Source organism: Sminthopsis crassicaudata, chromosome 3 (assembly GCF_048593235.1).
Source record: "Sminthopsis crassicaudata isolate SCR6 chromosome 3, ASM4859323v1, whole genome shotgun sequence".
Classification (NCBI taxonomy): Eukaryota; Metazoa; Chordata; class Mammalia; order Dasyuromorphia; family Dasyuridae; genus Sminthopsis; species Sminthopsis crassicaudata.
In genome coordinates, this window is record NC_133619.1 from 269,244,488 (window position 1) to 269,268,865 (window position 24,378).

The 24,378-nt window shown below is 34.8% G+C and overlaps 1 protein-coding gene across 1 annotated transcript in view; it reads right to left on the reverse strand.

Moving 5' to 3' along the window:
• The window catches only part of DNMT3L (DNA methyltransferase 3 like), a 39,622-nt gene extending 31,514 nt beyond the window's left edge, over window positions 1-8,108 (reverse strand). The window contains exons 1-6 of the mRNA XM_074297407.1: window positions 8,006-8,108; window positions 7,211-7,300; window positions 6,799-6,843; window positions 4,862-4,941; window positions 4,636-4,748; window positions 1,375-1,549 (exon numbers count right to left, since the gene is read on the reverse strand). Of these exons, the coding sequence (XP_074153508.1) occupies window positions 1,375-1,549; window positions 4,636-4,748; window positions 4,862-4,941; window positions 6,799-6,843; window positions 7,211-7,300; window positions 8,006-8,108 (606 nt within the window). The remainder of the gene's footprint in view (window positions 1-1,374; window positions 1,550-4,635; window positions 4,749-4,861; window positions 4,942-6,798; window positions 6,844-7,210; window positions 7,301-8,005) is intronic.
• Window positions 8,109-24,378: the final 16,270 nt, after the last annotated feature.

Consider the following 24,378-nt stretch of genomic DNA (forward strand, 5'->3'; position numbering starts at 1 on the left):
CAAAGCATATCAGTATTATAACCTCTCCAGTCCTGGCTACTGAATTTTTAAAATAGTCTATGATTATACTAACTTTTTTGGCTGCTGCATCTCATTATTGAGGAGAAGCACAATGAAAGGGAAAGAGGGTTGACCTTGGAATTCTGAAAGCCTAGGCTACAGGTAACTTTGAAACATTACAAGATGCTGATCTTTAACGGATAAAGAATGGTCATTCCCCAAAGTTGTTATTGTTCAGCAGCGTTCAATTCTTTTTGATTTCATTTAGGGTTTTCTTGGCAGAGATATTAGAGTGGTTTTCCATTTTCTTCTTCAACCATTTTATAGATGAGGAAACTGAGGCAAATGGAGTTAAGTAACTTTCCAATGGTCACACAGCTAGTAAGTATATGAGGCTGTATTTGAACTCAGGTCCCCCTGACCCCAGGCTTGGTGCTCCATCCATTGCATCACCAAGCTGCCCATCTCTGAAGTTCCCTACCTCAGTGAATTCATAGCTTGGGGCATAAATAAGTAAACAAACAAATGAAAGAAGGCAAATTAACACTCTTGATTCATACTGATTATATACTCTACTGAAAGCCCTAGATATTTTTCAGAGGAAATACTGTCTATAAACATGCTCCTCATTCATTCTTCTTATGAAGCTAATTTTTAATTAAAGAATTTGAAGCAGCTATTCTGCATGATATTGTATTTAATTAAAAGTCTTATTGAATGGAAACAATGTAATAAATTAGAATCAAACAAAATTTCTTAAAACTTTTGTACCTGTTAATCACCCACAAAAAATTTAACTTTCTCCTATTTGTCACTTATTTTCTTTCTCTGAGTCAATGTAAGACTAAATTTAAAGACATATTAAGGGCTTTCATCCTAGTTCTTGGAAAAGTCTGTTTTCTGAGAACATGCTTGGATTTTGCTTTACAAATGAGGTAAACCGCAATGACAATGATGTCTTTTAGAAGCCTAGTGAACTAGTCTTTGCTTCCACCTGCTGGAATTTAAGAACAACTGGAGATAAATTTCTGCTGTTTCAAGTACCTTTTCTCACTTATGAGAAGTCTTTAAGATTGTAAAAAAAAAAAAAAAAAAAAAAGTAGAAATGTTACTATTAAAATTTCCTTTTACATATTTTTAAAATATACTGTCATAAAATTGAACTTAACTAATAAGGAGTAGAAAAGCGGGAAGGGAAAAGAAATGGAAAATGTGTTTAAAAGACTAAAAAATATATCATATAAAAATAGAATATAATATAAATATAATACATATAGATAACAGGAAGAAGTAGGTAAGTTACACTTCAGGTCTATTAATCTTAACAAAAATCTCTTCTAGTTTATTAATTTTTAAAGTTGTAATGTTCCTTACAGACTCTTGATTATAGAAATCCTTTAGATTCTCCCGCCATTTCCTCTTCTTTCTCAGTAATCCATTTTCAGATGTCAAGGGTAGACACAAGAAGCATATCCAGTTACTCATTGCTTGAAATTTTGCTGAGCTTCCAGGATTTACAAGGGCATCAACACATTCAAAACAGTAGCATCTGCAACCAACAAAACCACCACCACCACAACAAAGCATATTTATTAGAGTTCTTTCATTGATGACTCACAAATGTCTCCCTGTTTAATTGACTTGCTTTTCTCTGCATGATAAAAGTCACATGAAGATTTCATTAAAAATAAATTTTGAACTTCTTGCTTTTTAACTAATGCCTGAATTTGGGAGCATTAGAAGGAAATGTGAAGCTATGGAAAGCAAAGAAGGGAAACCTAAATAACCTGTTGGTAATGTCAGGGCATAGAACTAAAAGGGAATTGTTTTGCTAGAAGCTACACATGTAATTTTTAAATTAGAATTCTCAATCACCTGTCTGCCAAAGAGTTCAGAGTCCGAGCAGAGAATTTTTAACTAGCAAATGGTAAAATTCAGAGGAGAAAGTATGCACAATAAGAAAAAAAATAGGTCAGGGAACCTTTCAAATAAGAATAGCCTCTAAGGATATGAAAAGTGGATCCAGAGAATAAATTTAGATTCTCAGTGCTTACCATGCCATGACCAAACTGCTCATCTTTAAAGTCTCTGTTTAGTACACAGGAAAGGCAACATGGTATAAGTGGACAGAGGCTTGGTCTTAACATCAAGGCTTGATCTCTGACACATATTGACTGACCCTAGGCATGTCACAAGCTCTTAGCAACCAGAGTAATTCTTTAAGTGAGAGATATTAGTGATCTATATCAATAGAGAGAATTTTCACCCTGAGATCTACATTGATGAAATTTTGAGTCTCCATTAAAACAACAACAATAACAAAAATTATGACAGGCTGGTGTGATGTAGGGAATGACAAAGGTGAGAAAAGTTTCTTTTTTTTCCATCACCAATTTTGTCAGCAATTCAGGTACATGAAATCTCTTCTTATTGGGGAACAGGAAAGAGAGTTTCCTCTGTTTAAAAATTAAATTTTTTTAACTTTAATTTAACATTTAGTTTTCCCCTGATGTAAAATCAGTTTTAACATTCATTTTTTAAAATTTTGAGTTCCAATTTTTTTTGAAAGGGCTTCTTAGCATAGAATCATCTGTAAAGTTGTAAGGAGAGACTTTAATATCCTTTTGCTTTCTATCATCACAATAAGGAATTGTTCCCAATCTGAATTCTTTAATTGGGCAGCTCTAACTGATAATTCTTTTTTTTTCTCCAGTCATAGTATAATTTAATTTTTTCACAAGAAATATTCAAAGAACATAAGGCTTTAAATTTGTTTTCATTAGTTTTCCCTCACACACATTTTGCTCTTTTTAACATAATGCAATTTTTGAGGCCCCACCTCTTTGTCTCTGCAATGCCAAGTCCTAAAAGTGGACAAAAGAATCAAACATCTGAAACCAGTTTTCTTTCTTAATAAGGGAGCTAAATCTAAATTCAGTGGCCTATAAGTTCCATAGACAAAAGAAAAGGTGATGTTAAAAGGAGTGTCAGAGCATCAGGGTATTAACATGTTGACAAAAAGACTACAATACTGAGCATCATACACCATCAAAAAGTTAGAAAAAATTCAAAGAACCCAGTGAAAAATACATAGAACCAAAAGGCAACAAATAATGCTGATCAAACAATGATATTGTTAAGGCTTTAAAAGTGTATAAAAATATCACAGTTAATATTCAAAATGGATCTTAAAGATACAGAAGATATAAATGAGTTTTTCCATAGGTTTCAAGAGTTCTTATATCTGTTACTTTTAACATTGAGGCCAAAGAATGGGATGAAAGATTATATCTTATATTTCAAATAAAACCAATAAATATTGATTAAGTGCTTTCTATTTATTCAGCAGTGAATTAGGTGCTATTTTCTTATTTTTGTACCTATTGTAAACTATCTGGAGAAATAAACTAATTCTAGAACAGTTAAATAACATTTGTACAGTGGAATACTCATCATGAGCCAGTGTGATTAGCAGCCACATAAAATGTACTGATTCTTGTTATGAGAATTAAGAGAAGGAAGAGAATGCTTCTGCCTAGAGTAGTCAAGGAAGACTTTAAAAAGTAAGAAGAAGCTGAGAGACTTGAAGCAGCTGTTGGCTTTGGATAAATATTGTAAGTCATCTTCCCTCTCTTTTCCCCAAATCTTAGTACAATTTTAAGCTTCTGCTAATAGAAAGTTGCACTAAGACTTTTGGGACATCCTATGTGTTTTGGGTATTCTGGTGCGAGTAGAATCTGCAGTCTAAAGGGAAAAAAAGAAGCATGGATATTGTCAAGTGTAAGTAAATTCTAGACACAATAAGTGAATTAATTTTCCTAGAACCGAATAAAACTAAGTACAGGGTAATATAGAGAGAAATGGGGATGATGTAGGGGTAATGGGAAATAAGTCCTGAAAGGTATAAAGGGGTTAGATTGTGGAGAATACTGATTGCTAGGTTAAGAAGACTGAATTTTATTCTGCAGGCAATGGGGAGCTTTTGAGAACTTTTGAGTAGAGATATGATATGATTTCAGGAAGATTAATCTGGTAATGATACTTGACATAATTAAGGGAGGAAAATGGAGGTGGGGCGACTTTCTGTTGTGACACTTATAGTATATTCTATTTTGCAAATTGCCTTGAAGCTCCTAAGTTGGCTAGGATACTCCTTTTGCTTTTCTTCATCACTCTTAGCACCAAACATTTAGATATGGAAGGGATCATAGAGGTCATCTAAGAACAATAATTATTACTGAGTTCACCCTTATTTCACAGCTAAGAAACAGACTATATGATTTGTCCAAGTTCACAAAGTAGAAAAGCTGAGATTCAAAGAGAGCATTTAACTCCATATTCAACACTCTTTCCACTAAACAAGGCAGCCACAATATAGATTTTTAAAAGCCAAAATATAAGAATATACAAATATTTATATGGAAACTTTCTAATATTTTAGATTATAATTGTGAGTTTTGAAGGAAAGGAGCAAGGAGAGAAGAAAGAATTCTATCCAGTCTGAGCTTCTAGGTAAAATGGGCAATTTCCTCACACCAGCAGGTACTTCTTAGCCTAGGTCCATTTCAAGTTTTATAAGAATGAAGTTGGGTCATGTTTTCAAAGACTGTTTCCATGGTATTTGCACTTTCTTACCTGTTACAATTGGAGTTTTCACATGTAAGCAGTATCTTTCCTGAGCAGCAGATTGTACAAAAAGACTGATACCCATCTTCGTCATATAAGAAGAATGACTCCAAGAAGTTGTCCTTGGGAAATAGTAACTCAGTCAGTTATGAAAATATGTTTGCTTCTTGAAAATGTAATCCATGCAGACTCTACTAAAATTGTACTTTCCCTTTTAAGAGCTATGTCTGCTTACCTTACATGGAATACACATCCCTCCATAAAATAAGGGATGTTGTGTATGAATCTGGAGATCGCCACAGCATATGCAAACATCTAAAATAGACATTTGATGTGTTTAAAATACATGACAATATTCTGCTATCCTTATTGAATATATAATTCATTTCTGTATCATCAAAGTATATATTTATTTATTTATTTGCTAAATAATCTGAGTTAAGTAACTTGCCCAGGGTTACATAACTAAGTCTCAAGTTTCTGAGGTTGGATTCAACTCAGATCCTTCTAACTTCAGGGCTGGTGCTCTGTCCACTGCACCACTGCACCATACACTTTTTAGAGGTTAAAAACCTGGAAGTAATGTTCTGCAATGATTTTTATATTTGCATATTCAGTAAATAGCCTTATTTAATTACCTACTGATCTTGAAATCCAAAGAATAGTTGTGTGATATAGTGAAAGAATAATTGATTAGAGATCTAGAAACATAGATACCGTCCTTGCTCTGCCACTGAGAGCAGTGTTAGACTTCTGTTTTTTTTCTCTCTTTTCCTCAGTTTCCTTCTCTATAAAATGAGGGAGTTGACCTCTGAATTTCCTTTGTGTTCTAAAGATTTATGACTATCTGTTTTTATCTTATGTAGAACATCTGCTTTTTGCAAAGGGCTACAGCAAATTGTTCTTTTTCTCTTTGTTATTGTTTTTATTAAAATCATTACTTTTCCTCAGATAATCAAAATATAATGTTAAATTATACATCTTGAAAATCCTGAGAAATCCTGTGTTAACTGATTCAAAGTCAGCACCAGAACAATCTACACTATAAGAGCAAGACTGTAAAGTTAAGCAATTTTTAAAGACTTATCTGATCAATACATTGAGCCACTATGATTCCAAAGGACTCATGATGTAAAATACTATCTGCTTTCCAATAGAGAAGTGATGGTCTCAGAGGGCAAATTGAAACAATTTTCAAAATTTTATTTTCCTTGCTTTAAAAAACATGGCTAGGGGGCAGCTAGATGGCGCAGTAGATAGAGCACCAGCCTTGAATTCAAGAGGACCAGAGTTCAAATCTCATCTCAGACATTTAACACTTCCTAGCTGTGTAACCCTGGGCAAGTCACTTAATCCCAGCTTCAGGAAAACAAAAACAAAACAAAACAAACAAAAAAAAACAAAACAAAACAAAAAAAAAAAACCATGGCTAATGAAGTAATATGTTTTACATTTCATATGCATAATGAGTATTGAAATTTTTGTCTTCTCAATGGTTATACAGGGTTTGAGGGAGAGAGATAACATGAATTATAATTGAATAAAATATACAACATATTTGTTTTTGATGATCAGCCATTTCTACTATGTCCAACTCTTTGTGACCCCATTTGGGGTTTTCTTGGCAAAGATACTGGAGTGGTTTGTCATTTCTTTATCCAGCTAATTTTATAGATGAGGAATTGAGGTAAATAGGGTTGTACAAGGCCTCATAGTTAGTAAATTAATGAAGCTGGATTTGAAGTCAAGAGGAGTCTTCCTGCCTTTAGGAGCTCTATTCACTGCATTTTCTAGCTGCTCCTATCTGTGGATATATCTAAGAATAGAGATATACCTGTTTCCATCCATCCATCTATCCATCCATCTATCTACACACACACCTACACACACCTATATATAAAATATATATCCTATTATATATATTTGCTTAACTTCATAGTATCTAATATGGCAACATAGAATCATAGAGTTGGAAAGTAACTTAAACTCTCATATAATTGAACTCCCTCATTTTACACAGGATTTGAATTCAGGTCTTTTTATTCCTCATACGGCTCTCTTTGCATTGGGTTGCAATATTTCTGCCATGTTACACAGAATGTGGTTGGTGAGTTGTCATAGTCGAGGCTTAGGATATTCCTTCGATTGTAGTGAAGATTCAGGAAAACTTACCTTCTATATTTCTCTGGTTAACCATGACTTCATATGCAATAAGATCTGGAAGAAAAGATAGATAATGGAATTTTGTTCCTCCTAATGTTAAGTTTCTCTGAGGTCAACAAAGAAATCTACATTAAAAATGGCTTATACTTTTGAGGATGAAATATATATATATATATGTATACATACATATATATATAATTGAATTATAAATAAATACTGAAATCTGGTACCCATTAAGCATTTGTACATTCCACTCTTACTTTTTTATGTATTTGTACAATGATTTTAAATGCCTGGTGATGGTCACATAACCCAGTCTCTGGGACTAAAGATCTTCAAATAATTTTTTTTTCTTTGAGACAATTGGGTTAAGTGACTTGCCCAGGGTCACACAGCTAGAAGAAATGTTTTAGAATCAAACCTTTGCTGGGCCTTGGTGATGAGCAAATTGACTGTTCACTAGAGTCCAGAGATATCACATCACTGTTTCTTTCTTCATCAAGTACCACAACTGTGAGAAGAAATGAAAATTAATTCAGAAAGTAAAAATTCACAATAAGAATCAAGTATTTGATAATGTCTTTTTTTCCCCTACAAATTCTGCTTTTTGTCTAAATCTGTTAAGTCAAAGCTGTGGGTTTTGGTTTTCTTTCCATCATTATTGAATTGGAAAAATGATTTAGCCTCTTCTGTTAATCTCATTTCTCCATCAGGACTATGGTGCTCTACCTGCTCCTTCTACATCACAGGGATGGATGGTGAGAGGAAAAGGAGACTGAATCTGAAAACAGTTTGAACTCTTTGGCAAGGGAGAAAACAGTTTAGTGTAGTCAATACTATAGGAAATATGATGGCCATATTTTGCCACACTTTCTCTCCACCGTCTTTCCATAATGTCAGAAACAAGAATTCACACACCTTTCCTGTAACTAAAGTGGAGGATGCAGAGCATTTCATAGCATCTATACATGTCCCTTAAGTTCTTTGAGTCTCATTTTCCTCTTTACGATCATCGATCAACATGAAGAAAGTATTTAATAAAACTTAAAGGAATATATAAATATTACCACGAATAGTAATTAGTATTCTATTAAATTCTTCTGCCTTCCCCCTTCTTTAAAATCAAAATCTTGATAGGAACCAGCCAAGTTTCCATTGTAATTCTGATAGGAAGACTGTAGAAACAAGAGACATCCCCCCCCTCCAATTTTCTTACCTATTTCATTGGGATGCTCTTGCCCTTCCTCTTCCCAATGCTCCCCCAAATCTGACTCTTTTAGGAGCATATCACTTAGAACTTCTAGGAGAGAGTGGGCCATACTTTTAATAATGCTTCTGTCAATTTTACAACTCTGAGATATTAGTAAGGGAAATGGATATCCCCTTTATAACAGAGAAATAAAAGAACTGTGGAGAGCGATGAGAGGGGCTTAATGGAGGTGAAAAGAGTTGTTTGTTTTTAAGTGCCGGACCTATGTGGAAAGGGGTGTGGGCAGCAGCTGAGAGGTGTGTTGCCGGTTTGTTTATCACAGAAACTCAGTTTATAGCTCGAGGTTTACTTTATTAGTTTATGCAGTGATTTTAGGACGCAGGAGGAGATAATAGAATGGAAACCGGAGCAGAATTGGTTGCGTTATTTTCTTTCTCTCATTTCCATCTCCCTCACCCCATTCTTTCCTCTCCCTTCCCTTTCCCTGCATTTCTTTATTTCTCTCTGCTTCATTCCCACACACCATCTCTCCCTTTTTCTTTGTTTCTTTTCTTCCTTTGTTTTTCTTCTCCCCCTCCCTCCCTCCTTCCCCCCCTCTCTCCTTCTCTCCCTTCCTTCATCCCCCCCTCTCTCTTACTCTCTCTTTCTCTCCCTACCCTTTCCTGCTTCCCTCCCACTTCCTGCCTCCCTTCCTCTTCTTCCCTCATTCCTTCTCCTTCCTTCTTCCTTCTCTCTTTCTCCCTCCCACGACCCACTCTCTCTCCCTCGCTGTGGTCAATCCGCAGGGGAACGGTGGAAAATTATAAACTAAAAAATGTTTTCTCGATCCATGAGATGTCTATATACCCTAGCCTTGTGTTTTTTCTTACGGCACCTCTATCCTTATCTAGAATATTCCATATCTGAAACCTTCCTGGCTGTCCAGTTTCCTTGCTAAAGGATTTTTGAAAAGTAACAGTTACCAGAATCATTTCAGAACATCTTTTTCCCCCCTGAGGCAATTGGGGTTAATTTGCCCAGAGTCACACAGCTAGGAAATGTTAAGTGTGTGGGTTTAGATTTGAACTCAGGTCCTCCAGACTTGAAGGCTGGTCCTCTATCCACTACGCTACCTAGCTGCTCCCATTTCATAACATTTTAATGGACGAATGGTGCAGAAATATTCCCAAAGAACTGGTGATACAATATATGGAAAGTAAGGAAAAATAAACACCATGACAATCCCAACCATTTCTATAATTTCTCCTTGGATATGAAACATTACAGTTTTGTCTAAAAGGACTTTTTCACAATTGTAAAAGTATTTGGTCACTTTCCCTTGTATCATGCTTTTGAACAGGGAATGTCTTATTCTGATAACAATTTTCTGTTAGCTGCATGACAAATATTCATCCTTTGGTTAATTCCACTTGTCTCTATTCTTAACTTTCCTATGAAAGAAACTACTTATCTATGCTAGATTGCTGCAGAATGCTGCTAATTAGTTATGTATTATAAACTGGACTAAAAAAAACCTACAGAAGTATGTACCCTAAAAAACTGAAATTGCTACCAGCAATTTCCTAGAATGTTAACACATTTCTTTGCTTTCAATTGGGTCTCCTATATTTGATCCAAAGTCATGGAATATACTCTCTCAAGAGGTCCCATTTCTTTTGCTCAAGAGAATTCCTCAACACTAGAAATCCCTTACACATAGAATCCCATCCCTTCATATAAAACACCTAGAGTTTCAGAAAATAGAGATATATCAGGAAGTCCTGGCAAGATTTGGTTTAATGATGTCCTGGGAATGACCATTACAAGACTTCTTCCATGACTTGATGGTAATTATGCCTGAGTCTTCTTCATATTATAACATGTAAAGATAGTTTTCAACATTCATTTTTTTTAATAAAATGAGTTTCAAATCCCCCTCCCTCTTATCCCACTCCCCAAGACAGCACAAAATCTGACATAGGTTATGCATGTGCAATTATATAAACATTTCCACCATTAACCATGTTGTGAAAGAAGAAACAGAAAAGGGAAAAGCCACAAAGAACTCCCAATAAAAATGAAAATAGTATACTTTGATCTGCATTCAGATATTTCCCTTTTCTGACTTTCCCCATCCAGTTCTAGAATTGTCTATCCTGGTCCTAGCTTAGGGGTGGGAAGGGAAATTATTAAGTTATCCTACTTTTGAAAATATAAGTTACTACCAAGATTTTTTGGGGGCGGGTTGCTTTTTTGAGGGAAGAATGGAGCTATCTTTTTTGTACTCTTCTCCACCTCATGTTCTTTTTGGTGTCTCTAGGTATATCACATAGGCTTGATTTAAATAGGGTAAATATAGGAACCTATGATCCCTTAACTTCCATTTTCTCTTTTACATAGAAGATTCTCAATACTACTTGTTCTAATCAAGGAGTGACTCAGGCTCAGGAGAAAAGAAGGAAAGATTTAGGAGGACATGATAGTTATCTTTAATTATTCAAAAGCTTGTCCTTCAAGAGGAATATAAGACAGGTTCCTAAGAGAGCTTTTTTCTGTCATAAAGGAAAAATAATACCATTTTCTGTGAATTGGCAAGTTTCTGAATTCTCTGAAATCTCAGAAAGAGAACACTGAATGAAAGGATTCTTATTTTACTCAACCTTCTTGCTAAATTTCTATGGCATTCTGTTATTGGGGCTCACTTTCTTTCCAGATATCTTATGGCCTTAGTCCATGTTTCCAGTGACATTAGCTTCTCAACTGAAGAAAAATGTCACACTAAAATCATCTTGCTATATTTCCCTATGGTTTGCCCTTTCTCCTTTAGGAAAGATAGCAATTTTTAAAAGGAATTCTGATTTCAAATTAGATTTCATAACCAATTCCTAAGTTCTCTCTAGAAAAAGAGAAAAAGAGCTTACTCTAATTAAATGCCCAGGAGTAATCCTACTGTTAGGTGTTCTCATGCCATATGAAGAGCCTTTTTGATGTTTTTCTCACCTGGAACATATGGAAACTTTATGTAAAAGTGTTTTTTTTTTTTTTGCTTGTTTTTTTTTTTATCATAAAGGGATAGTGAATAATCAGGTATGAGATAGCAAAGTTACTTTCTCTTTTTTGCTTCAAGACAATTTATTTAGTTAACTATTGTTTCACTGTTGTTGTATGATTGACTTGTATACTTTGGCCAAATATAGCTAAGAGACCATGGTGGTCTATTTAGATATGGGAAAAAACAACAACAATGAAACAGAAAGAAATATAAGCCCTTTTTTGATGGGGGAAGAGGGTAAGTAGTTTTTATTTTTTCCAATTACATGTAAAGATAGTTTTCAATATTCATTTTTTTTTAATAAAATGAGTTTCAAATCCCCCTCCCTCTTATCCCACTCCCCAAGACAGCAAAAAAAATCTGATATAGGCTATGCATGTGCAATTATATAAACATTTCCACATTAACCATGTTGTGAAAGAAGAAACAGAAAAGGGAAAAGCCACAAAGAACTCCCAATAAAAATGAAAATAGTATACTTTATCTGCATTCAGATTCCATAGTTCTTTCTCTGTGTACAATATTCTCCTGGTTCTGCTCACTTCAGTCAGCATCAGTTCCTGTAAATATTTCCAAGTTTTTTCTGAAATCTTCCTGCTCATCATTTCTTATAGAACACTAGTATTCCATTGCATCAATATACAACAATTTATTAAGCCATTCCCCAATTGGTTGACATGCCCACAATTTCTAATTCTTTGCTACCACAAAGAGAGATGCTATACATATTTTTTGTACATGTAAATCTTTTCCCATTTTTATGATTTTTTTTTATGATATAGACCTAGTAGTGGTATTGCTGGATCAAAGGGTATTAAAGACAACTGTTTGATGGCCCTTTTGGTATAGTTCCATATTACTCTTCATAATTTAACATAAATTTCCAGAATATCAAACACTCCCATATTTAAATGTTATTTCAAAATGTATTTCAAGGCTAAATGTAAATGTTTTTTTGATATTACCTTCCAATCTGAATTTTTCATCTCTCTTTCTCCACTTTCTTGGTGATCACTTAGAGCATTTGTATGTCATGTATTCTTTTCCTAGGCTAGTGAAGTCAGTCTAAACCCTTTCTCAGGATAATGTTTATTGACTCCATTCACAATAAAAAGAAGCACTAAATGTCAGGAGTTAGTGAAAAGAAAAATGTCATTCTTCTCCCTCTAGTTTATGTATTCCCTGGAATTTTTGGGGGTCCCTTCAGCGTCATGAACCCCAAGTTCAGAATCACTGATTTAGAATATATTGGGAGATGATGAGCAAGATTTTTTTATAGTCCTTTAGGTGGAGCTGCTCACTTTCTCTTCACATTTCTCTTTTCATTTTATTCCTTTTTGTTTTCCTCTTTTCTTTTAAGAGAACTAAATGGAACAATAACCTTGCATTTAAAGTGGAATTCATGAAGACAGGGCAGATTGAAGTCTATATGACAACATTATTTTCAAGGTCTTAGAAATAAGAATTGTTTTCCAAAATGTTGTTTTGAAGCTGGGGAAATGTATTTGTTTTCTAGTATGTAAGAGTTTTGTTAGGTGGTATATGTCATTTGCTTCTCTTCAATTTTTAGCATTAAATGGAAAAAGTCAAAGAAGAGAAACTTGAGGTTAATACCTTTGTTAAGATTGTAATTTAATAATACTTCTCCTTTGCTGCCTCACCATTTATTGGATGAAAAGAAAGTTTATCTTTACAAATAGTTGAAGTAGCCTTATAAAGTCAGACAACGCTAGTACCTGAGCTTCCACAGTTAGAAATTCTTTATATTAGGCTAAAATATTAAATCACCTACCAAGAGTTTACTGTTTTGTTTTATTTTTATTTTAATACATATTACATATTTCCCCAATTACACATTAAAATAATTTAAACACTTTTTTTTTTTAAAGTCCTTAGCTCTAAATTCCAAATTTTTCTCTCTCTTCTATCCCCTCCCTGTGATCAGACACAGGTTATACATATTCAATCAGGTAAAATACTGAGTCCACTATTAAAATACAAATAAACATGACAAAATGTAGGGAAAATTGTATTTCCAAAATCTCTGTGGATTGTTTGTAGGGAATTATAAGAGTATCTGTGTTAACTGTGATAACAAGAGTATCCTGTGATAACTACAATATAAATATAGAATTTGGGGGATGTAAATCTTTCAAGGAAAAGAATAATATCAGGTCAGGATGTTTGGATCAAATGAAAAACTTGCTTGTGTTTGCCTAGAAGATCTGTGCCATCAAGGACAGTTGGTGATACTGGGAAAGGAGTTGTAAAGTTTAAGAATTTGAAAGAAGGGGAGAATATGAAATTAGGGAGAAAAGTCAAATGAGTTTAGAGGGAAAACCAGAACAGAGAAGAAGTTTATCTTGGAATTTTTTGTTACACTATTGGGGATTGATAAGCTGTATATAGTTCAGGGATTTGCATGAAAAACAGATTAAACTTAAGCCTAAGGATAAACCTATAGCTCAGACAGAGAAAGGATATTTCATTTATCACTTTTTAATGAGGGCCTTCTATTATAGGAATCTTGGAGGTGAGGTAATATCTCCCATAGCATCAACATCTTTGGGAGACCAAATAAATGGGCTTTGCTCCATCTCATATAGTCCCTCTGTCCCTCTCTGGTTTAGGCACATCTTGACTTATGGATGAATTGGATTTAAAGTGAGGCAAAGTTGTGTAAACTTCACTCTCTCTTCCAGAATCCTTGAAGTCCATGGCAAGATAAAAGTAAAAAAAAAAAACAAAACTGAAGATGGCCCAGGATATAGTGGATGACCTCAGTATCTTCAATATCTGACCAAGCTCTAAGTATTTCACAGTACCTGCTTCAGCTGCCTTCGTGTCCATTGGAACACACTGTTCTCATATACACATTTAAAATAAATGAACTGGCAAAGAAGAAAGAATCCAAGCTGGGAACAGAGAAGACAGGGTTCATTTTCAGAGGAGGATACTGAAGTAAAAAGAGCAATCCCAAAAACTATGTGAATGGCTCCCTTCCAGAGAAAATTTGTAAAAGAACTTAAAACAGAATTTAAAAATCAAATGAGAGACATAGAGGAAAAACTAAAAAAAAAAAAAAAAAAATCCAAGAAAAACAAGAGGATAATGAAGAAAAAATTAACCAACTAGAAAAGGAAATACAGAATCTCAAAGATGAAAATAATTTTTTGAAAATTAGAATTGGGCAAGGGGAAGCCAGAGAATCTATGAGAGACCAAGAAATAACAAAACGGTCTTATTAGCCATGCTCTTTCAGTATCAGATGTTTCTTAGATTTTTCTCCTTTGTTTTGAGGTCTTTCTCTTTTTCTGTCTCTCTCTGATGGACAAAGCGAATACAACTCATTGGCACCCATCTGAAGAAATACAAGCAAACCCCTCTCCCAGGCAGTTAACCTATCTAATTTCCTGCTATTTACCACTTTCTAAACCTCTTCTCATCATCTGGCAATTACAGTAGAACTGTTTGCACTGGACACTGCCCAGTTGGTTTAAAAGACCTGTATTCTTTCCAAGTGTAATCCATTTCTGCTATCTGATTGCTTTTTGGATGACTTATCAGGTAATCCCTCTCCACCATGTGATTGCTTTTCTGCTGGTTGATCAAATCAGAGTCCTGACTTTCTAAAGGCTCTTTGGGTGTAACCTCAGCTGCCATCATGCTGCACCTATTTTTTGATTGATATCTTGGAGCTGGGTTTCGCCTCTCATTTCCCTGGAACAATCTACATTAGGAGGCCCAGTGGAAGCCCTTGTGACATTTTGGACATTGGGTTTTAGGTCTTCTCTCATCCTGTCTTCTCACTCTATCTCCATATCTGCATTGAGGTCTTAGATGCCCAACTTTTGCACATTGGAAACATCAAAAACTGAGAAAGAAAACTATAGAGCAATTTCCTTAATGAATATTGATGCTAAAATCTTAAATAAGATATTAGCAAATAGACTTCAGAAAATCATCTCCAGGATAATACACTATGACCAAGTGGGATTTATACCAGGAATGCAGGGCTGGTTTAATATTAGGAAAACTATTAGTATAATTGACCATATTAATTATCAAATTAATAAAAACCATATGATCATCTCAATAGATGCAGAAAAAGCATTTGATAAAATCCAACATCCATTCCTACTAAAAACGCTTGAGAGTATAGGAATAAATGGACTATTCCTTAAAATAATAAGGAGCATATATTTAAAACCTTCAGTAAACATCATATGTAATGGTGATAAACTAGAACCTTTCCCTGTAAGATCAGGAGTGAAACAAGGTTGCCCACTATCACCATTACTATTCAATATAGTACTAGAAACTCTAGCCTCGGCAATAAGAGCCGAGAAAGAGATTCAAGGAATTAGAGTAGGAAATGAAGAAATCAAATTGTCACTTTTCGCAGATGACATGAGATGGTATACTTAGAGAACCCCAAAGACTCTGCTAAAAAGCTATTAGAAATAATTCAGAATTTTAGCAAAGTCGCAGGATACAAAATAAATCCACATAAATCCTCAGGATTTTTATACATTACCAACACAATCCAACAGCAAGAGATACAAAGAGAAATTCCATTCAAAATAACAGTCGATAGTATAAAATATTTGGGAATATATCTACCAAAGGAGAGTCAGGAATTATATGAGCAAAATTACAAAACACTTGCCACAAAAATAAAGTCAGATTTAAATAATTGGAAAGACATTCAGTGCTCTTGGATAGGCCGAGCGAATATAATAAAGATGACAATACTCCCCAAACTAATCTATTTATTTAGTGCTATACCAATCAGACTCCCAAGAAACTATTTTAATGACCTAGAAAAAATAACAACAAAATTCATATGGAAGAATAAAAGGTCGAGAATTGCAAGGGAACTCATGAAAAAAAAGTCAGAGGAAGGTGGTCTAAGTGTACCTGATTTAAAGCTATATTATAAAGCAACATTCACCAAAACCATTTGGTATTGGCTAAGAAATACACTAGTTGATCAGTGGCATAGGTTAGGTTCACAGGGCAAGATAGTGAATACAAATAGCAATCTAATCTGTGACAAACCCAAAGATCCCAAATTTTGGGATAAGAATTCATTATATGACAAAAACTGCTGGGAAAACTGGAAATTAGTATGGCAGAAACTAGGCATGGACCCACATTTAACACCACATACTAAGATTAGATCAAAATGGGTCCAAGATTTAGGCATAAAGAACGAAATCATAAATAAATTGGAGGAACATGGGATGGTTTACCTCTCAGACTTGTGGAGGAGGAAGGAGTTTGTGTCCAAGGGAGAAGTAGGGACCATTATTGATCACAAAATAGAACATTTTGATTACACCAAATTAAAAAGTTTCTGCACAAACAAAACTAATGCAAACAAGATTAGAAGGGAAGTAACAAATTGGGAAAATATTTTTACAGTTAAAGGTTCTGATAAAGGCCTTATTTCCAAAATATATAGGGACAGACCCTAATTTATAAGAAATCAAACCATTCTCCAATTGATAAATGGTCAAAAGATATGAACAGACAATTTTCAGATGATGAAATTGAAATGATATCCACTCATATGAAAGTGTTCCAAATTACTACTGATCAGAGAAATCCAAATTAAGACAACTCTGAGATACCACTACATACCTGTCAGATTGGCTAAGATGACGGGAACAAATAATGATGAATGTTGGAGGGGCTGTGGGAAAACTGGGACACTGATGCATTGTTGGTGGAGGTGTGAAAGAATCCAACCATTCTGGAGAGCAATCTGGAATTATGCCCAAAAAGTTATCAAAATGTGCATACCCTTTGACCCAGCCATACTACTACTGGGCTTATACCCCAAGGAACTACTAAAGAAGGGAAAGGGACCTGTATGTGCCAAAATGTTTGTGGCAGCCCTTTTCATAGTGGCTAGAAGCTGGAAGATGAATGGATGTCCATCAATTGGAGAATGGTTGGGTAAACTATGGTATATGAATGTTATGGAATATTATTGTTCTATAAGAAATGACCAACAGGAGAAATACAGAGAGGCTTGGAGAGACTTACATCAACTGATGCTAAGTGAAACGAGCAGAACCAGAAAATCATTATACACTTCAACAATGATACTGTACGAGGATGTATGCTGATGGAAGTGGATTTCTTCAACATAGAGAAGAGCTAATCCAATTCCAATTGATTAATGATGGACAGAACCAGCTACATCCAGAAAAGGAACACTGGGAAATGAATGTAAACTGTTATTTTTACCTTCTGAATCCAATTCTTCCTGTGCAACAAAAAATTCGGTTCTACACACATATATTGTATCTAGAATATACTGTAATATATTTAACATATATAAGACTGCTTGCCATCTGGGGGAGGGGGTTGGGGGAGGAAGGGAAAAAATCTGAATATCAGTAAGTGCAAGGGATAATGTTGTAAAAATTACCCATGCATATGTACTGTCAAAAAAATGTTATAATTATAAAATAAAATAAAAATTAAAAAAAAAAGAAAAAAGAAAAAAAAAGAAACATCGATGAATTTCTCTAGAAGTCCTTTGCCAAGAGGGACCCTGTCTTTCCATGTTCATCATAGTCTGGGTGTAAAAAGTATTTTTTCCCATTGTAGCACAGTATCTTATAATCTCCTCTAAAGAAGCATCTTTGTCTAGTCCCCATATAATTCTTTTGCAGACCTCATTGGCATTTTCCTTAGCCAAATGTCTGGTCATTATTTCTGTAGCTGCATTTTCTCCAATAGTTCTTTTGACAGCAGTTTGCAAATGTCCCACAAAATCTGCAAAAGGTTCATTAGGACCTTGCTCTATTTTAGTGAAAGCCTCCCCCTGATCTTTCTGTCTGGGGAGGGAACCCCAAGAGCTTTTATTGCAGCCTTAGCAATTTGCTCATACACTGTCATGGGATAATTAATCTGTTCTGAATTCTCTACATACTGACCTTCACCAGCTAAATGCTCAAAAGTGAATTGTGTGTTAACTCCTATTTCCAAATTGCATCTGACTTGGATTTTACATAATTCATGAAACTCCACAAGCCACAACAGATTTAGTCCAGATTCTAAGCATGTCCTTGCTATGGATTTCCAGTCATTTGGGGTTAAGACTTCATAAGACAAACCATCTAGTAACATTTTAACATAAGCTGATGTAGCCCCATAAAGGGTACAACCTGTTTTCAAATCTTTAATTTTATTCATATCTAAAGGTGTATATTTTCTTTTTTTTTGGCCTCAGAGTCAATCTCTTCAATCACAGGATATGCATGTATAAAATCACTTATATCCTGTCCTTCTCTCTTAGCCTTAATCAATGCTTTTTCTAATCTTGTCATAGTCTGCTTCACAGGTGATTCTGTTTGTGTTTTTGCCTCTTCCCCTCCTCCTTCTTCCTCCACCCCTGAAGGTGGATTTGATGTAGGCTTGTCAATAATCTGCTCTCTAGGTGGGGTTGAAGTTTCTTCAAGAGAATCAGAGTCATTACACCCTAATTCCTCATTTAAATCCCCTTGCCCTTGGGCAAGATCTTGATCTTTCTTTTGTTCCTCACACTTCCTCCTCTGTTCATTTTTAAAACTTTTCTTTCTCCTACAACTTGCTTGATAGTTTAAGGGTAATTGAACTATGTTGTATATATAAAATACCTCTGTGGAAATTGAACAAGGCCCATTTATTTATGTGAAATTCTTTCAATTGAAGTCCCACTAGCTTCCAGTTGTCTACATTTAGTTTTTCTTCCTCTAAGTACCAAGGGGACATGTGTTTTAATGCACCCAAGAGTTTAGCAATCTGTACCTAGGTTACAAGTAAACTCTGCTCCTCATTATCTTAATTATACTCTCTATAGCACCACTCCTGGGGGGGGGGGGGCCTGGAGCTGAGTCGGCTGAGGTCGAGGGAATGTCTTTAGCTAACATCTGCCCCATTTCAGCTATAAGAGATTGCTGGTTTAGCCCTTAACAAGGTAAGTTCTTTATTTGTCTATTAGAATACTGACCTAATCTCTTGGTCACCGGAGGATGGAGGACTTCAGTGGAGGTAGGGTGTCTGTCCCTGTTCGGGAGCCAAAAATGTGAAGGTCTGTGCTAGCTCCTCTGAAGGGCTCAGAATCAGTCCTTGTCAGGATAAGCAAAAGTCCTTGCCCCACGTTGTGGGCACCAAAATATAAAGGTCCTGTCATCTCTTAAATTAGAATCCTTCTTTGGGAGGACATTTCTTTTCTCTGTGAATCCTTTTCTCTGTAGTGTAGGACTTATCAGCAGCTACAATAAAAGACCTTGGATCCTGGAATGATATCTACCAACAAAAGAATTAGGCTTGCAACCAAAAATACATCCAGTAAAATTATCTATAATATTGAATGACAAAAATTTTACATTCAATGAACTTGCAGATTTTCAGGACAAACAAACCCAAATTTAATAGAAAATTGGACATATAAGAGCCAATATCAAAGATCATTTTCAAGGAACTCAACATGGACAAATTGTTTATGGTTTTTTTTTTGTTTGTTTGTTTGTTTTTGTTTTTTACATGAGAAATGTATACCATATGTTTAGGATTGACATCAACAATAAGGTAGTTAAAAAGAAAGATTGAGGCAGAGTTAAGGTTAAAATAATAATTATGTTATACAAATGAGGTATAGAGGAAGAATAGATATAGAAGCATTAGAAGGGGAAGGAGGGCTTTTAGTTCTGAAAACCTACTCACAATGGGAATGGGTTAAATAGGCAGCACCACATATATACCATGAAGGAAATAGCACCCTGCAAATTTATAAAGAAATAAGGGAAGAGGGATGGATAGATGGGGAAGCAAAGGATGAAAGAAGACAAGGGAGGGATCCATGGATGGGGGAGGTTAAGTAATAGCAAAGCAAGTTAAGGAGCAGAACTAAAGCAAAGAGGATTCAGGGATAGGGAAGATAGTATGTGTGTGTATCTCTCTATGTCTCTATCTCTCTATATCTATCTACATATATACATAAATATCTTTTCTTAACTATAGCTTGCTTAGGGGTGTGGGAGATAAAAGGGTAAAAAAGAATAAAGTAAAAGAGGTACACAGAAGAAAACAAAAGAATAATTTACAAGGAAGTAAAGAAAAATGGACACTAATGAATATATTTTCTACTATTATATATAGTCTCTTGAACTGGTAATTTTGATCATCACACAATGTTGTTTTTATGTACAATATTTTTCTGGTTCTTCTTGCTTCACTCATTAAATCTTTCCAGATTTTTTGTAAAATCATTTTCATTGAACAATAATATTCCATTGCTTTCATATACCATAACTTAGTCATTCCCCAATCCATGGTCATGTACACATTACTCATTTTCCAATTCTTTGACACCACAAAAAAGAGCTGCTACAAACATATTGCACATGTGGGTTTTTTCCCCTCTTTTATAATCTTTTAGGGATATAGACCCAATAATTGTATGGATCAAATAACCCAATAACTGCTGGATCAAAGAGTATGCACAGTTTTATTCCCCTTTGGGCATAGTTCCAAATAGCTCTCCAGAATGATAAGATCAGTTCACAACTCTATCAACAATGCATTAGTGTCACAGTTTTCCCACATCCCCTCCAACATTTATCATTATCTTTCCCTGTCATCTTAACCAATCTGAGAGGCATGAGGTGGTACCTCAGAGTTGTTTTAATTTGCATTTCTTTAATCAGTTTGATTCATAAAATATTTTCATATGGCTATAGATGTCTTTAATTTCTTTACCTGAAAATTGTCTTTTCACATCCTTTGACCTTATCAATTGGGCAATAACTTGTATTCTTAATGAGGTCAAGGTAAAAATAGCTAGTTCAAAAGAAACATATGACAAATTCACAATGACCATTATCTTTGACAAAAGACAAGTTTATTTAGAGAGGAGATTACAGATAAAATGAAGAGGTAAAAGAGACACCGGAAGTGGCAAGTATGAAATAGAATTGGGAGAACAATAGGATTGTAAAGGAAAAGAATTTGGAAGAATCAATTAAAGAAATATGCCATGAGGCCTAACCATGCCATTGATTGGCAGTTTAGATCCAAAGAGGAACTTAGCAAAATAAACAGAATTAATAAGAGTGAGAAGAAAGATACCATTAGAGGGAAGACATTATGATGAGAACTAGATAAGAAATTAGGTTTAATTGAGGTCTAGTAGAAGGAGTACAGGGAGTCAAATAGAGCTCCCCTCCAACCCCTTTGGATTCGGCGCAAAGATACAGAGTTAAATGAGGTCTAGTGGCACAAGAGTCCTCTGTAAAGGAATTTACAGACCCAAAAACCTAGATTGATAAAAGAGGTTTATTATGGGGTTTGCAAATAAGGTTAAAAGATTTTAAGTAAAGAGAGTAAGACACCAGTGCCAGGGTGGTTTTGGTGGGCAGAAATACTTGACATGGCCTGTGTAAGGATGCTATGTTTGGGACTTCTGCAAAGAGAGGACTCCAGTTTGGCTCTTTTTATAATAGGGGCTTTGGATAATCCGAAGGGGCTCGTGAGTGGAGTCCTAGGTTGGCTTCAGGTTTGAGTTTCAGCCAAGGTTAGAATTTGAATAGAATTCAATGGGTTTTTAGATAAGAATGAAACTATTTGTGCTTGGGGTGGGGTCCCTTCCCTGGGGCAGAGTCCAAGGAGGTTTTAAGAGTTTTGGGATTTCCTCATCAATTATAAGGGGGAGAAAGAGTAACTTCATAGTGGGCTTAGTCCTGAAAAGGATTGAGCAAAGATCTTCAGCATAAATCTTTTTTTAATAAGGGAAATGTATCTTTGTGGGTTTCTTGGGGCAAGCAGGGAAGTAAAGTGAGGAACTTAGAAGGAAGAAGAAATAAGACAAAGAAAGAAGATGAAGAAATAAAGAAAATTTTAGAAAGTATACAAAGTGAAGTAACTAGGAAACCAATACTTAATGACTACAACAGTATAACTGAAAATAACAACTGAATCCTTATTTTTGAGATATACTAGATTCTGAATCATGCAGAATTTATAATTCAAAAAATCACAATGATCAATTTTATCACCAAATAGAAGAAGAGGAAATACATTTATAACCCTCTTCCACCCAAACCCTAGGCTCCCAGAGGGAATATAATGTGAACTATATACTATATATATAAAGAGAGACTGCTGAATGGTTTTGGGCCATGAAACTTACCTTGCTGAAGGGAGATGGGATTTCTTTGTAGATTTGAGAACTTTAAGAGAGGCAGAAAATCAAGAAGATTGGAGCTTTTCTTAGGATCACATACATATGGGGACACTGGGTTTTAATTTTTATTAGGGTGAGTGATCTATGTTTTCTTTCACAACATGACTTTTATGGAAATGTTTTGCATAACTCCATAACAATTTGCATAATTGTGGGTGGAGATGACTGAGAGAACTTAGAACTCAAAAATTTTAAAAACAAATGTAAAAAAAAAAGTTGTAAATGTAATTGGGGAAAATATTAAATAAATAAAAAAGAAAAGAAAAAAAGAGAATGATTTCCCTGAGTCCTCAAGTATCATATATCTATACTAACAATATTTGAGGTGTGGTAGAGAAATGGCAAAGAAAAAAGAAAGGCAAGGAAAGGAGCAAATGTTCAGCTATGAGGTCCTCCTAATCCCTATAAAGGTAGAAATCACAGTCGGCCCTTGCAAATGGAGTAGAACTGGAACTAGTTCAGAAGATATGTAATCATGATGCACTTGAACAGATCTATCTTTATATTACATAGCAATGACATATACTATATATATATTTCTCCCTTGTTCATACAGAGGAGTATAGAAAAGGAATATTGCATATACTGTCAGGTTCAGTTGATATGCTGGTTAGTTTTGCTAAATTCATTTTATTTCTTTTTATGTTCTAGTATAAGGGGTAATTCTCTGCATGGGAAAAGAAGCATATATTTAGAAATAAAAGTGATATGCAAACAAAAGTTGTCAGTAAGATTGAAAAACAAACAAACAAAAAAAACCCAAATGAACAAGACGCTTATTGGGTTCGAGCAAAATTTGAGCATGACTATGTATTTGTATTTGTAAAATACATTTTAAAAAGGGGACTTCTACTTGTGTAAATGATGAAACAGGAGTGGAGGTGGAAGGAATAGGATGAGAGGGGGAGTTCATGATTCATATGTGAATCATCATAAAAACTGCCAAAGTTTGTCATGGAAACCCGCCAAAGTTAACACTTGTTTAGAAAAGCTCAGAATAACTGTAAAAAAGCTCTCCATTTTAATTGTAGACCTTATAAAGTTCCAGGTGAAATTGCCTGGCTGGATTCCAAAGAGTATAATATAAAAACACTTAAGTACTCAGCCATATGGATGGGTGTGATAAGTTTGTATAATGGTTATTTGATAAACTATCATTGTATAAACTATCCTATGGTTTCCTGGGTAATCACATTTATGATAGGTTATGTGTTGCATTTTAACTTTGCATTTGTTCAAATCTTAGAAATGACAGGTTGTGCCCATTAAAATTTTGACATTTTCTTCCATTGGTTTATTCCACTCACTCAACAGAATAGATCATTGAAAGATTACAATTCCCACCCCCCCCCAAACACTTCAGAGTATTATTTTATAATATCAGTAGTATGTTTCCCAAGCCAAAGCTTATAAATTATAGGCCCAAGTAGAGAGCCAGATACTTTGATAGCAGCAAGAGCACTTCCACATTCAAGAATATGATGAAAGGGAAAGAGAGCCTGGCAATTTCTTTCTGGAAAATATTTCCTAGTAATAGCACAAAAGTCGAGAGGAGAAAAATCGAAGGCAGTTGAGTTAAAGCAATTATTATTGAGAGTTCCTTTTGTTAGCAAATAAATTCCTAGAAGGTAAGTATGCAGATGGTGAATAGCATTATTACATGTGATCTTTGTAGTCACTAGTATACTAAGGTTGCTTAATTAAGAGGGAACGCCAAGTTTAATTAGTATACAGTAAATAAAACAGCCTGTTTGTTTTTGCAAATGGTAACATTAGAAAAAATATGTAATCTGTGATGAAGATTTTAGGGCAGCCACCAGGGATGGACCTCATATTCTTATTTAAAAAAGTGATCCTGAATGAAGAAAAAAACTTTCACGAACAGATGGGTATAAAGTATGTTGGAGTATTATTAGGCCTAATTTAATTAGATTTAAGTCTGACATCTTGGCAAATTAAACTTGGAAAACATTTTTTTCATATCAGGATGTCATGAAGGGCCTTAGTTCTGCTTTAGTTTAAAATGGACATACCATGTCATTATTGATGCCTTGAATGCTAAAGTGGGAAGAAGGGAATGACAGCATAATACAATAATAGAAAAAT